The 16,813-nt window shown below is 38.4% G+C and overlaps 1 protein-coding gene across 1 annotated transcript in view; it reads left to right on the plus strand.

Annotated features, from left to right (window-relative positions):
* Nucleotides 1-16,813, plus strand: part of CNTNAP5 (contactin associated protein family member 5) — a 798,328-nt gene that overhangs the window by 732,432 nt on the left and 49,083 nt on the right. Inside the window, exon 20 of the mRNA XM_055316368.1 lies at nucleotides 12,822-12,952. Within this exon, the coding sequence (XP_055172343.1) occupies nucleotides 12,822-12,952 (131 nt within the window). The remainder of the gene's footprint in view (nucleotides 1-12,821; nucleotides 12,953-16,813) is intronic.

Consider the following 16,813-nt stretch of genomic DNA (forward strand, 5'->3'; position numbering starts at 1 on the left):
TGAGGCTGCTGCCTACCCAGCAATTTGTACACATTCAACTGATATCAATTGGTAATGAGACCAGCTCTCCAGGTGGCTGTTTCAGAGCTCACTACCACTCTTGCTTCTTCCCAATTCCCTGTTGTGTAAATGGAGCTCTTAAATATGGTGCTGCATTAATAGAGCTCTTTGAAGAATCATTTTGCAGCAACAAAAATGATGACACAGTATCAAGCCAAGCCAACTAAAATGATGATGATGATGATGATGATGATTCACCCTTTATCCATAAGGAATTCTTGCAAAACAGCTTCAGGAATTACATAATAATCAAAATAATAATTATGACACAAGCTCACACTTATGAATGTCATGTTGCAGATACTTTAAAAGTACTAAATATGGCTTGAATTCACAGGATTTCATGAAGTAAATGTTATAATTGTACTCATTTTGCACCACAAGGAGCGAGGTACTGGGAGTCCATTTGATTTACCCAGGGCCTCACCGATAATATAGAGAGATATTGGGATCTGATCCTGGAAGACTAGCTAATAATAACTATTACTCTGCCCTGCCTCTCAGAAAACATGTTGACAGGCACACAGGCTCAGGATTTGAACTGGGCCACCATGTCATGGAATTCTACAATGATTCTGTCATTGGAAAGGGTAGAGTGTCTTGTGAAAGAATACATCTTTTGTTCCCAGCATTATAACCAGACTTTGAACTGGACAGCAATATTCCCAACTTAGGATAAGGCAATATCTTATCACACATGGCTGACTGAATCTAATTGGGTTATAGTCAACACAACCTCCCTGTCAATGGCTCTTAGCTGTTTATTTCCAGCCAATGTTTTTCTCCAATATTCCAGTTCCCATATTTCTTGCTGTTTGTTGCCATTTTTTTCCTTTATATTTATATATTTAATACATCACATAAATTTTAGTAGTTAAAACCTACTTTTTGTTCCATTTTAAGACTTGTCTTTTTTCTTTCCATATTGCCAGTATTATTAAAGCTATCAATTAATTCCTTAATTCATTAGATGACTATTAATGAACTACCATATACCAGATGCCTTTGATAAGTACTGAAGATCCAGAGGTTGAGTGAAATAGAGAGGACCTCTGTCCTCTTGGATCTTGCATTCCTTTGGAAGAGTCACATATTAATACACTAAGAGAAATAGAATTACAAACTGTGAAGTTTCCTATGAGAAAATGCAGCGTATTATGAGAGCTCCTATCACAACTGGGGGAGGGGTGAAAAGAGGGCATTCCTGGGGGGAGAGATGGTTCTCCTCCAGTAGGAAGGGTGGGTGGGGCCCCCTGATGGATGGGGTGGACTCCTGTAGAGAAGATACTGGCAGAAGGCACTTTCTTAAGAGGGCAGACAATGTGTGGAGTTGCTGACAGATGGTTCATCTGCTCACAGAGAATGGAGAGTGATATGAGAGGGGTCAGCTGGACACAGCACAGTCAGGCCCAGAACCTTATGGTCATGCTTCTTCTCTTTGTCTTCCAGTAAATCCTGCTGATTTCAGTGTCACCTTCTGAAAATTATCTTTTCTCTTATCCAGTCTTGCCTTGGCTCTGACTATAGGCCTTTAACTTGCTTTCAGGGCTCCCATCTCTAGCCACCCTAAGGCCTGGAATTTTTCTCTGCAATTTTTCCAAGATATATCCTACAATATTCTTTCCATTAGAAACTTCACTGACTCCTCAACCATTGCAGTATAGGCCCTGACTTATGAGACAGTGTATACAGACCCTTAGTATCTGGCATAGCCTGCTTTTACATGAGGAACTGAACTTCTTGTCAGAAAGTTTCTTGCTTTAACACTCTTCTCTAAACTAGAATGTATTGTCAACCATTGTAGAAGTGTTTGGGGAGCTCTGGAGCTCTTTACTAAATATTGGAAAACACAAATGTGATTATTTTATTTTTCATTCAAGAAAAGCACACTGGTCTCTTTTTCAGTGTTTCCATAAGTGAACAAATATACTGATGTCTTGAAAAAATAACCTTAGCTTTCTTTGTATGTACAGGTTTTCTGAAGTGCATTCATTCTTTCATTTGGTAGGTATTTCAGCAGCTTTTACTGTGACATAAGAATGGTGGAGGAAAAACTTTAAAGGATGTGAACCTCTTTTGCATGGAATATAAGACTACAGGAGGGCTTTGGGGAGATATAGCTAAAAGGTTGAGATAAGATTAGGTGATATAAGTATCTGGACCTGATTATGTTGACAGGTATGGAGGGTTCTTCACAGTGAGGTAAAGCTGTCAGGCATGATGAAGGAAGGTAAATTTGATATTGATACAGGGGAAAGTGCTAGAGAAAAGGTGGTCAGTAGGTCATGTATGGCTCAGGCACTGTAGAATATTGGAGGAATGTCCTTGAATAAAGGGCCACCTGTCCACCCATTACATGCTCCCATCAAGGCTGGGACATTTTCTTTAGGAACCGTTTTATTCATAAATTTAGGTTTACTTTCCATCCTCACTGGGAGGCATAAACTCCATGAGAGGAGAATCCTTGGCTGTCCAGTCCTAATGCCCAGCAAAAAATAGTTAAATGAATGAATGAATGAATACATACATACATACATACATACATAATAAAAAAATTTGCAAAGTAGCAGAGTAGGCAGTCAATAGGCAAAAATGTGGAGGCTTAACTACACAGCCTCAGATTTTTTTTTTTCCTCCAAGGACTATTATTAATATTTTTTAAACTATTTTTTTAAATTTTTATTTATTTATGATAGTCACAGAGCGAGAGAGAGAGAGAGGCAGAGACACGGGCAGAGGGAGAAGCAGGCTCCATGCACCAGGAGCCCGACGTGGGATTCGATCCCGGGTCTCCAGGATCGCGCCCTGGGCCAAAGGCAGGCACCAAACCACTTCACCACCCAGGGATCCCTATTATTAATATTTACTCCTATTTTTTTTTCTCTCGTAGGACTACGATATAACCTTCATTATCTCAGTAGAGGGCAAAGACTCGTATCTTTTCTCTTCAGTGCATATATAATGTGTATATATTTTTTTTGATAGATTAACCTGAGTAGTTGAGCAAGGGTATGCCATGTGTGTAAGCATATGTGAGTGAGAGGGTTTGCGTATGTTAGTATGGGGAGAGATGTCTTTATCATTATTTCATTTCTGTTATACTTCATATTTAGAAAAAAAAGGGGTTGAGGAGAAAAAAGTATTCTGGGCTGCTATTCTAGTCTCTTCTCTCCATTCTGTCTCGGATCAGGAGGTGAGAAACTTCTCCAGCTTACCTACCTCAAATCCATGGTGGCAAGGAAACACAGTAGAATAGGCCTTGGCTTCAAAGCCTTGTATTGCAACTGAGACTTAAGGTACATTTTTAACTTCCCTGAGATTTCTCATTTGTAACAAAAATAATGACTATTCCAAACTGTCATGTCATAGGCTCTGACCCAGGGAAGTGGCCGGTTCCTCTTAGGGATGGGGCAGGAATCTTGGGAAAGGGTTTTGGGGAGGAGCCAGAACCAAGATCTTCAAGCCTGGATCATGGGACATCCCCAAATGCAAGTGAAGTGCCCCACATAAATGCACAAGAGCTTTCACAAGGAGTGGCCCAGGATAGGCACTTGGTTAACTTCTTATTTATCCTCTTCTTTGAGCTCATTTCTCAGACACAAATGACCATCTCCATGGCTAGGGCCCCATGTTTGAATAAGAAAGACTAAGGGATCCCTAAGGGAGAACATCCTGGATGTGGCCTTCACTTCTGAACCGTTGGGAGTCCCAGTTGGAGGAACCCTACCAGGCAGGAAAGGCCTCCATGTGATTGTCTCTGTGCCATTAAACAGGATCCTGTGGTTATATCTTGATGACTTTGCATTGTGAAAAGTGCCTGAAGTTATTCAGAGCTAGTTACACTATTTGTTAATGATTTTAGAAAATGGTTTAGGAAATCATCTCTAATTGACCATCATTTATATTTTCATTTATGGAAGTGCCTGAAGCCAGCACTGACTGCTCTGCAATTTCTGTACTTGGCATGCTGCATGGCACTGACAGGCATCAGGAAAACACAAAAGCCCAGGCATGTGGGTGCTGTTCAGACCATGCTACACCTTTCATTTCTTTAAGTTTTAACGAGTCATCATCCTATGCTCAACATTTTTCTTAACATTCCTTCTTCATCATTTCCAAGTGGTGTGCACAGTATTAGATGCCCAGGATACTTTCAGACTTGATTATTCAATGCAGGTTGGCTCAGCTCCCCATCATATGGATGTATCTGTGCTGTGGTCAATCATGCTAGCCCCAGTCCCTGGAATGACATCATTAGAAAACGTATCAGAGCTGTCATCTGGAACAGTGCTTTTGAACTTAGCTTAATAAATAACATTTAGAAAAGGCAAAATTATGATTTGAAGAAATAATGGCTTCATGGAGGTAATGGTTTCCTTAAGGAACAAAAGGTTTACATCTTAAATTCATTATCTTCTGCTTATTCTCCATGGGTACACCTGCATTCCATCTAACCACAGACACGCACACCCTCTTCTTTTGCTTCTCCCTGCTATTTCCTCTTTTTTCATCTTTTCTTCCCCTTGTCTGTGTGACTAAGTTTTCTGTGTTCTTTATGACTCCAATTTGGGGATCATCACCACTAGCAAACATTCTCTGATTTTCCAGTTTTCTTACATGGACAGATGCATTTCCAGAATTTGTCTTCACTATACCCTGTGCTATACTAGTCTTTGCATGGTCCTGGGTCACTTAGTAGGCTGTTCATGCTTTGTCTTTCTTCTCTGAGCCAGTGTTCATAACACCATTCCTGGAACATCATGGTGTGGCCCTACTGTCTGCTGCACATTGACGGAAGGCCTGCTTATGTGGAGCTCCATACTGGGCACTATGAGAGATGGAAAGAAATATTTATAGCTCCTAGTTAGAGAGAAGTACAAACTCTCAGTGGCATTTTAGCCAATCTGATAACAAGTCACAAATGGTGACCCAAGATTTCTGTGGATTTGATCCTTTTTACTGTCAGTACCTGTCGTTATCAAAAATTTTTTTAATATTCAAAAATACATGCACAGCTAACATTAGTTCCAAATAGTGTAAAGTTTTAAGCACCATGATCAAAAGCATCTATATTCAAAAGCAATTGGATCATAAAAAGTGAACATAAAATTTACAAAGCCGCCTCATCCTGAATACTTTAAAGACTAATTACTATGTTGAGTTCTAATGACTATTGCCTTCAAACCCCATAAATCATATACAAATAAGAGGAAAGAGTTTTTTAAATGTAAGTGAACTCTAATTGGGTCTCAGCAGAAAGGAAAATAGATCTTTAGTAGCTCAATGAAACCTCTAAGCACATAAAGCACCAGCCAGTGTTTCCCATGGAGTTTTGTGGTCTGTGCCTTGTACACATGTTGTAAAGACTGAATTTAGAGAGGAACCCATTTGGTTTCATTCTTTTATATCATTTGAAAAATAAAAATTAAAAAAATAAGTTACTAATTTTGTCATTCAGTGTATTTTTCTTTTGTTGGAAAGAGGCTGACATTCCATAATGTAGGCCAGAAGGGAAAAAGGGGTTTGGGCAGAGGGCCATGTAAGAGGGCAGTTGGTCTGCCTTTATTCCCAGTAATGGGACTCTTTTGCTATGCAAATGACTTTTGAATTAAAGGTAAGGCAGGTTGTGGAATATTTTGTGCAAACGTAAACAGAAGCATTGAAATAGAAGAAGATAATTGTTACTTATTAAGGTGCTTACAATAGGGCTGAAAGAAGCATACCAGAACCCATCGCCGAATAAGCTGGAGGATTTGGTACCTGTTTATGACTTCCTCTGAGAGTTTTCAAGGTTGTTTTTGAATAAGAAATGAATTGAGCCCTAGAAAACCATCATAGCTGAGTGGATCTGGGAATGCTCAACGCATTGCAGTTACTGACTCATGAGAAATTCTCAAATAGCTGAGAATTTTTTTTTAAGGATAGCTGATTCTTTTCACTTCTAATCTCTCTTCACCTTGCCCAAGATAGTATTAGGAAGAACAACCTTAATGTTTAACTTTGCCATGAAAATCGACTTTATCTTCCATGGGGCTTGCAATTCTTTTAGTATTAATGTCTCCTTTTTCCGAAAAGCTTAAAAATTTAAGATATTTTTTGTTTTAATTTAGGGACATTTCATTAAATTTAGCATTCAGTTGTGCATGCAGTGATTTGAGAACAAGCTCTGGACAATTGAGTTTGGCTTCAGAGTGGCCACAAATTGGTTTTTAGTGTTTTATCTGTGAAATATGGCAAGTAGGATTATCATGCAAATATATGCCTTTATCCAAAGGGCTTTATTTTTATATGGTGCGCCCTAAGGAAGAGATGCAAAGTATGGCTGCTACCCTACAGAGAAATTCAGATTACGATTAGATTAAAGGGAAGATCTGTATGAAATGACTGATATCTAAATGTCCAACCAGGTTAGACAAACTACATTCTCTTTACATGTAAAATTAGTGTAAAATATTAATGTATATGTCATAATTTTTGAGGTATAAAGGTGAAATATGAAAAAAAAGTTTAGACAATCCCTAGAACAAAATAGGCAGGTGATGATATTTTAATACTACTGATTATATGCATAACAATAATTAACATTTCTAGCTGTAACAGTGACTATTGAAATTATCATGATTGACTCTTAAAAATTGATTTCATTAGAAATGTTTAAGCATGAGTGAGATAAAAGAAATATTTTTCATATATCACCAAACCTACCTATCCACTCATTCAGCCTATTAAAAAAAATCAATGAATATTTAATGCCTTCCCTCCTCCTTATTATATGCTAGACATTTTTTTCTCAACACTGAGAATACCTTGGGAGAAATACAGATAAATTTCTGTTATCATGGAGCTTATAATTAAATGAATGATGAAAATTACTAAATGAGTTTAAAAATGTATGACTTAAGAAAAGAACAGAATGGTGATAAGTACTCTAAAAACTAGTTATTTGAAAAACCAGACATTTCTACAATGTCTGACTAAAATATCTGTAAGGAATATTTTTACCTAGTGACTCAGAATGAGTTTATGAGTTTGTGTGACTGAAACTATATTTCCCGTAAGTATACTGAATCATATTCATATCTTCTGTTCTAGACTCTTCCATTTTATTAACTCTGCCTTTATGCAACTTACATTCTAGTACAGGGAGATAGACAATAAATAATAAATGTAACAATAAGGAAAATGTTACAAGGTTATATATAAGCTCTGTTGGGGGGGGGAGAGCAGAGTAAAGAGGTCAGGAATATGTATAAGTAAGGTGAAGTTCTCACAGTTTTCAACATGACTATCAGAGAACTCTTTAAGCAGGTGGTATTTGAGCAGAAATTTGGAGGATTTGTGGGATGGGGGATTGTTTGTTGGGGATCCATGTGTATATCCAGAGAAGAGCATTCCAGGCAAAGAAAACAGGGAATACAAAGTCTGAGACAGTTGTATGATTGTTGTTTAAGAACTATTAAGAGAAGCATTGTGACTGGACCCCAGTGAGAAGGCAAAATGGAGTAGATGATGAGGAAAAAGAAGTAATGAAAGCCTTAGGACCCTATAATCACAACAAAGGTATCTCCTTCTACTCTGGGTAAGATGGGGAGTTATTAAAGAGCTTTGAGCAGGGGAGTAGTAGATCTGATTGATACTGATTTATAGCAACTGCCCTGATTATTATTGATTTATATGATTTACACATCTGATTTGTTTATAACAGGATTGTTCTACATGCTCTGGTAAGAATCCTTTCTAAGGGGCTAAGGCTAGAAAAGGCATAATTAGGAGGCTATTGAAATAATCTGGGTGAGAAATGCTGGCTGTTTGGATGAGGGTGGCAGTAATAGAACTGGTGGGAGGTAAAGAAATAATTGGAGTAAGGACATATTTTGGAGTAAGGGTGTATAAAAGTATGTCATACCCCACTGGAAATAGGGTATGAAACAAAGGGACATCAGGGGTGATTCTAAGATTTTTGGTCAATCATCTGGAAGTATAGGCTTACTAGTACTTAAGGTGAGAAGTTATGGAAGGAATGATTTAGAAAAGAGGATCATAAATTCAGGCATATTAATGTTTGAGGTTGTTAGGCATTCAGGTAGAGATGTTGAGAAGATAATTGTATAGAGGAGACTGCAGGTATGGGGAGAAGATCAATATGGAGATATAAATTTGGAATTGATCTACATTTAGGTAATGTACTGCTTTCAGTAGTGTCCCTCCAAATTCACCTAAGAACTTCAGAATGTGATTTTATGTAGAAACAGTGTCTTACCACAACTAATTGGTTAAGATAGTCATGCTGGATTATAGTGGATCCTAAATCAAATTACTGGTGTCTTTATAAGGAGAAGAGATATTGATACACAGACTTAGAGACACATGGATACATGCAGAGAGCAGGACATGTGACATGACAGTAGAGGCAGAGATTGAAATGATGCAACTATAAACCAAGGAAAACCAAAGATTGTCAGATCCCAGCAGAAACTAGGAAGAGGCAGGAAAGATTTTCCCCTGTGGAAATGCTGACACTTTGATTTCAAACTTCTAACTTCCAGAATTATGTGTAACAGCAATTCTAGGAAACCAAAAAGATAATAGTGAAAGCATAATACTGGATGAGATGGTCAAGAGAGTAAGTGTTGATAGAGATAAGTCCATAGACTGAGCCCTCGGACTTCAGCATCAAGAGGGCAAGGAGAAATAGAGGAACTGGTCATGCAGAAGGATGGGCCAATGAAGAAGGAAGGAAAGTAGGAGAGAGAATGTTCTAGAAGCTAAATGAAGAATTTTACAGAAAAGAGAGTGTATAGAATGTTAAAGAGACTTAAGATGGGGATTTTGAGTGGGAATTTGGTTTAGCAACTTGAAGGTCATTGATATGACTTTACCAATAGAAGTTTTTGGTAGAGACCTAGGGCTAAAATCCTACTGGAAGGATTTTAAAAGTAGATGAAAGAGAGGAATTGGACATAGGAAATATAGATAAAACCTCAGGAGTTTTATCATAGACCAGAAGAGAACAGAGAAATATAGTAATAGCTACAGTTAAGAAGGTTGAAGAGTTTTCTTTTCATTTTTCCCCCTTTAAGATAGGAAAAATGCTAAAAAAAAAAAAAAAGATAGGAAAAATGCTAATGGAAATGTAATACAGAGGATGAAACAAAAAAATTGTAAAGGAAGGGGGATGTTTCCTGACTGATGTCTTCAAGTACATGAGAAGGATGAAAAGGAATGCATAAAATGATATTAGGTGAGATCGTGGACAGTTTATCAAAGTAAAGAAAAAAAGTAGTGTTCTACGGGTTTAGAAATTGATAGTTTAGTAAATATGGTAGCAGGAGGTTGTGGGAGTTCTTTTCTGGTTGTTCAGTTTTGTTGGAGGATGGGAGGCATCAGCTGAAAGTTGGGAAGAAGGCAGAGTTGGGGGCCAGAGGACAAGAGAAGACATTAAAGAACTGTCTAACCCATCAAGTGCACTGAGACAGAGATGATGCAAGAAAGACCCACTTGAAGTTGTGGACAAATCTGAAGTGGCCTACCAGCAGTATACATGGTTTGTATTGTCTTCTGCCAGCTAAACCTGGCAGGAGTAGAGACTGTGTAGGTTGCATTTTAGTAGTTACAGTTCTGGGAAACAAATATGTCCACTCAGTAAAGAGTGGCCAAGGGAATTAAGACCCTGTAAGAGAGGATGATTTGCAGGCAGTTTGAGCTAGGTCAGGAGAAAAAAGAGGATATGAAGGGGTTGAGAAACATCAAGTAGTTGGTGAGATTACTTCTTACACTAGGGATTTGGGGAATCCAGGCGTTAAAAGAAGGGAGCCAGAAAGGGAGGAGGTTGTATTCAGGAAGTGAGACACTTTCCTTGCAGTTATGGAGGGGTTGTAATTATTAGTAATAGCAAATACCAAATTCTGATATTGATTCCATGATGCACTGATCATTCATGACCAGCAGTTTCGGAAAACATTGTTACATGGAGGTGCCGAGGTAGGTTTGTATGGATATAAAAAGCATGACTGCATGGATCACATCATCCATGAATGAGGAGAGACTTTCTGGCAATGATCTGTATGAGGAGCATTCCAGATGGTGAGAAAACCAAGTGTAAGACTCTAATGTAGGAGTGAACTTGTCACATTGGGGATTATGAAGTAGGTCAATAGTGGTCGGAGCTTAGTGAGCAGGAGCAAATGTGGAATGCAGTAAGATCAAAGAGGTGTAGAAGAAGATCAAAAACATCTTGAAGGCCATGGCAAATAATCTGGATTTTTTTTAAGATTTTATTTGTTTATTCATAGAGATGCAGAGAGAGGGGGGGGGCAGAGACACAGGCAGAGGGACAAGCAGGCTCCATGCAGGGAGCCTCACATGGGACTCGATCCCAGGTCTCCAGGATCACGCCCCGGGCTGCAGGCAGTGCTAAACCGCTGCACCACCGGGGCTGCCCAATAATTTGGATTTTATTCTAAGTGCACTTAGGAGTTATTAAAATCTTTTAATCAGTGGAACCAAAATTTCAAGTGTATTTCAACTGCTACGTAGAGAATGGATGGGTATGGGATAAGAGGAGTTAAGACTAGAATCTGGGAGATGACTTCAGATGTGTTGCAACAGTCCACATGAGAGTTGGTGATGGATTGAATGAGGTTGTGGTGGTTGATCTAGAAAGAATCTTGGAATGCAGAATTTACTTGGAATGCAGAGACCAGATGACTGCTGATGACTTGGGTATGCATTATGTGTGTAGGGGTACTAGCAAAGGAAACCAACAAAACAAGGAGTTTTGACATAAGCAACCAGTGGATGGGTATTGCTACTGAGGGGGGCAGTGAAGACAGAAGAGAAGTCTAATTGAAAAAAAGAAGGAAAAAAAAGAAAAAAGAAAAGAAAAGGAAAGAAAGAAAGAAAGAAAGAGAAAGAAAGAAAGAAAGAAAGAAAGAAAGAAAGAAAGAAAGAAAGAAAGAGAAAGAAGAAAGAATATATCTTTAGTACAGGGTCAAATGTCTAAAAGTAGGCATGTATGGTTTTGTCTTTGCTTTCAACTAGGTTATAAAACTCTTAAAAATAGAACTATAATATTGTAACTGTTTATTTAGTATCTGACACACAGTGAGTAATTTTTAGCTTATAATTTTGGTGGAGTGGTAATAAAATTCTCCAGAGTAGATATTTTATTCAACAAATGTCTTCTGGAGACTTACAATAGCAAACCACATGTTATACTTTGTAGACACAAAGATGAATAAGCAGCTATCCCTCCTAGGGGACCTTAAATTCAAGAAAAAAAGACAAGATAAACATGATAAATTGAGTCTGTTACTAAAAGTGAGCACAGTGGTAATATAATACAATAAAAGATTATGTCAGACTTAAGGGTTAGTGAAGACCTGGTTCATGTGAGATGGGTTTTAAAGAATGAGGAGGAGGATGCCAGGCAGATGAGGAGGCAGAGGAAAAGAAAAGCACACAGTGGTAAAGAGGAACATTATTTGGGGAGATGCTGAGTGTTCAGGTGTGATTCAGATATGAGTAAGATGTACATGATAAAGTTGGAAAGGTAAAAAAATAAATAAAGGGCTTTGTACATCAGGCTAAGAAGTTGGAATATATCATATAGTATTAAGCAGGCTTGGAATTTTTTAAGTGCGAGAGTCACATGTCCAAATATGTGTTACAATACACTAATGGCAGTGTAGAAGAAAGTAGAGTAAGAGGACTGGAAAAGTGGGAACTGGTTAAATAAAATAAAACAAAATGATGTTTTTGAATAACTGAGACGCAAGAATCTTTAAGGCCCAACTTAAGGATTTTAACTGGATATTACTTAGACTTTTTAATTTTCAGTTTCTACTTCTTATTTTCCCACTCTTATGAGTAGACAATTGTTAAGAAGGACATGAATAATAAAATTAATGAAATGAAAATCAAAACACCAAGATTCTTAGAATTAGAAGGAATCTGGAAGAGCATGTTACCCAACAGCCCACCAGTGCGCATGATGGGTGTTCCCTTAAAATAGACTGGCTTTGGCCGCCAGGTCCCCTTGCCCTACACCTACATATTTCCACCACTACCATGGTTCAACTCCTCTCAGTACTAAATACCATACTGCTACAGAACTATTATTTATATTTAGGTGGTAAAAACCCAAATAATAATAATTGGGCAACAATATTTGGGAATATGAAACAGTGAGAGCCAGAAAGAGAGAGCAAACCAGGAAGACCAGCATTAGCTGTTCTTATATCAGCTGACTCTATTGTGTATTGGTCTCATAGACCAAGCATGTTTCTTCTATTCTGGCTTAGATTATTTTATAATCTTATTTCACACTATGTATTCTGAAATGCCATAAAGGCAATAGGAAGAAAGAATTCTAGGAAGTAGAAAGAATTAAAGAGAGAATGGAAAGGACTCTATTTTATCAAAGTTTTCACAATTCAATTACAAAATAGACCTGTGGCTGTTTTATTTTCCAGTCTGGCATTGTGGTTTCTGATCTCTCTCTCTCTCTCTCTCTCTCTCTCTCTCACACACACACACACACACACACTCACACACACATACACGCACACACAGGATTTTGCACCTATACTTAGTCCATATGGACCCAGATGCTATAGTAATAGCATATGTGAATACCTTTTTAAAACTTGAATAATAAACCCTAGAAAACAGTAAGGATCAACTAAAAGACAATTTTATCAAATTTTTGCATTTTATGAATCCTATGTTTAATTCTAATTTCTAATATATATTTTTTCAAGGAAGCTTACAGGTTCGCTATCAGCTAAGCAAGGAAGAAACCCAAGTTTTCAATATTGATGCAGAGAACTTTGCCAACAGAAGGATGCACCATTTGAAGATTAACCGGGAAGGAAGAGAGCTTGCTATTCAGGTACCTTACTTCTCTTCTCATTCAGCCAAATGTGCTTTGACTGTTCAGCAAAATTTTCTGAGCTTCTACTCTGATCCATGTATGCATCCAAGTTCCGGGGATATATATTAAGTACACTTGACTCCAGCCTTTGAAGAACTAGACAAAGTGAACTACAGTGTGTTCCCTACTTTCTACCAGCATCAACATCACCTGAGACCTTGCTAGAAATGCAGATTTGTGGGCATTACATCAGATTACTTAATCAAGACATTTTTGCAAGGGAGGTACCAGGTGATCAGAAGCCTAATCAAGTTTGATAATCTTGAAATGGAGTCTAAAAGGAAGACACACAGCTGAAGGGGAAATTATAAGAGACTGGCGAGGGCTAGGGTAGAAATGTGCACAGGTGATATGGGAGCACAGGGGAGGGCACTCAATATTTGTTTCTTGGAGAAAGTTAAGAATAAACTGAGTCTTTAAGGTGAGTAGGAATTGGCTAAGTGAAGAAGAGAGAAAGAAATACTCTGATGATTAGTCCATGTGAGAAGCAAAGATGTTCAGAAGAGCAGAGCAGGTGGCAGGTACTCCGGAATTCCAGGTGTCTTGGTATAGACAGCAGGGAGCAGGTGAGGGCACATCACAACAGAGAATTGGCAGAGTCTAGATCATCCTATTCAGAATCATGACTTCAAGTGAGCTCTTCATCTGACCAACAATCAGTTCTTATGTGCTTAATCTATTACTCTCTTGATCACCTGGATGATAATTTTAAACCTCCTTCTTTCTCCTTATAGCCCAACAATTACAACCCCATCTTCACTTGTACAAGATGACTTTGTTTTCTTCCTTCTTGTGATAAATGTAGCATTCAGAAGAGAATACCTGCACACTCTCACCACCATATTAACCCACTCACCTGCATCGGTGTCTGGGCAGTCTGTCTCCCTCATGTTGATGAATATGAGCAGGCAGGGCTTCTAGCTAAGGCTGAACACACCAGTTGTAGGCCTGGTCTCATACCCCACTCAAGAACATCACTCCAGCATCTAGATCTTCCCCTCCCTTGTCAACATTCCCCAGTTCTGTTGAATGACTTCCTAAAACATAAACACACAAGGATTTCATGCATTAGAAACATAATTACAATACAACAGAACACAATACAATACGATAGAAAACATTCTTTAGGTCAGAGAAGGAGACCTCTCTCTTATGACTTCATATACTGCCCCATTTTCTCTTTCAGTTTATTGCCCACATACTTGGGAATGTTTATATATTTGGTTTTCCAAATTCCCCTTACTTTTTCTTAAACCTGCACCAATGAAGGATTTGTCACTATGCTGGGGTAAAATTATACTTCTCAAGACACCAATGATCTTCAAGAATCTAGCAATCCTTTCCTTAGTTGTCTTCTCACTGGCATTTGACACAGTGATACCTCTGCTTTTGAGACACATTCTTATTTGACTTGTAGAATACCACTCTCACCTGTTTCTTCTGCATCTCTTTTGTTACCTTCTTGTCATTATCTGAACTAGAGCATCCCAGGACTCATCTTCACATTCCTTTTATTTTGAGTTTATACTCATTCCATGTCTAATGTGATTCAGACTCACATCTTTAAATGCCGTGGAATGCTAATTAGTTAATTCCAAAGGTACATCTAACTCCAGTACATTCTCTGAATTCCAGACCTATCTCTCATTGCCTACATGGTATATCTCTTTGAATGTCTATTGGGCATCTTAAACATTACATATTTTACACTGAGCTACTGAGAATCTTTCCCCAAACACACCTTATATCCATAATCTTCCACATCTCAGTTAAAGACACCTCCATTCTTGCAAATTCTCAGTCTAAACACTATGGTGTTATCTCTGATATCACTCTTCTCTCATGTGCAACATCCTGTTGAACTTCTACCCTGCCCCAGCCACCTTCATCTCATCCTTGGATTGTTACAGTTTGAAATTGCATCTTAATCGACAGATCTCTGCTTCACTTTTTGTTTCCCTACAGCCTCTTCTCTACAGATCAGCCATAGAGATCCTATTAAAACATAAATCAGGGATGCCTGGGTGGCTCAGCGGTTGAGCATCTGCCTTTGGCTCAGGGCGTGATCCTGGAGTCCCAGAATCGAGTCCCACATTGGGCTCCCTGCATGGAGCCTGCTTCTCCCTCTGCCTCTCTCTCTCTCTCTCTCTCTCTCTCTCTCTCTCTCTCTGTCTCTCATGAATAAATAAATAAAATCTTAAAAAAAACAAACCATAAATCAGATGGTTTAGCTCTTCCATCTGAACACCTTGATGAATTTTCTTTCTCATGTAGAATAAAAGCTAAAGACCTTGCAGAGACTTAGGAGATCTCTATGACCCAGCATCTGCTGCTCCATTCCCATATTACTTCTCATATATCAGTACTTTCTTTGACTCCATTCATGTCACTCTGGCCTTCTTGTTTTCGAGGCTTTTGAATGTACTTGAATATGCTTTGCCTAGAATGCTATTGTCCATATATCTACATTCCTAGTTGAACTTGCACTTAAATTTTTTATTTATTTATTTGAGAAAGAGCATAAGCAGAGGGAGAGGCAGAGGGAAAAGCAGACTCCCCACTGAGCAGGGAGGCCTATGCTGGAATTGATCCCAGGACCCTGGGATCATGATCTGAGCCCAGGACTTAACTGATTAGCCACCTAGGTGCCCTGTACTTGCACTTCTTCCCAGGGTTTACTCAAAATGCTATTCTCAATGAGACAATTTTTGATCATCTTGTTTAGTACAGCGACCTAGCCCTTTGACTTCCACCCTACAATGCTTATGCACAATCTAACTTTCAATATAATTTATTTATTTATCTATTTTTTTTTTGTCCTCTCTCTTTCCTCTAGAGGACAGGGATTTTTCTCTATTTTCATTACCATAGAATCCCCACCTTATCAAGCAGTGCCTAGCATACAGCAAGTATTCAATTAATATTTATGAAGGAAATTAATGAATTCTAGAGGATTTATTGTACTATGTGGAGAAGATCAAATTCGCCCTGTGAAGAAGTGAAGGGAAACCATTGGATTTTAGGCAGGGGAAGTAGTAGCATGGTTAGATTTTCATTTTCAGGGATTTACTGTGATTACTGCATAGAAATACACATTTGGGAGTGATAAGACATAAGACAGAGGATGGTCAGAAAGAAATCATGGGGACTTCAATTAGTACAGTGGGGGAACCATGGAGATGAAGATGTTAAATGTCATAGAAGCAACATCCACCTTTTGGATATGGGCTATGGGAGAAGTCACGGTTGTCTACTAGTTTTTTTTCTTGACTGAGTGGGAGTTCAGGAATAATTGTCAAGTGTATGGTACAAAATCAATCCCTGAGTGATTATAATTTAATGAGCTCACCTCTAGAATTTACTCTTGAAATAAGGGCACACATCTTTGGAGAAAGTTTAGGTTGGGGAAAGATTGAGGGAGGAAAGGTATGGGAATGATGACTTCTCAAAATCTCAATGACTTTTGACTGAGGTGCTGATGGGACATGGAGGATGCATTCTAGTAGGCATGCATATGTATGATTCAGTTTTCCTTCTTAATATTTCCTGTATTCTTTTCCATAAATGAAAGACACAAACAGGTCATGGAGAGAATAATAAGTATTTCCTTCTCTTTTCTATCAAAAGATTTCCAATCAATTTAATACTCAATGATAAGCACATATTGGTTGAAAAGATATTTCCAAAACACTGAGGGAGCAGAAAAACCTAGAGCCAGAGACTTTTTTTTTTTTTTTATGACAGTCATACAGAGAGAGAGAGATAGAGAGGCAGAGGGAGAAACAGGCTCCATGCACCGGGACCCCGACGTGGGATTCG

The sequence above is a fragment of the Nyctereutes procyonoides genome, unplaced genomic scaffold (assembly GCF_905146905.1).
Source record: "Nyctereutes procyonoides isolate TBG_1078 unplaced genomic scaffold, NYPRO_anot_genome, whole genome shotgun sequence".
Classification (NCBI taxonomy): Eukaryota; Metazoa; Chordata; class Mammalia; order Carnivora; family Canidae; genus Nyctereutes; species Nyctereutes procyonoides.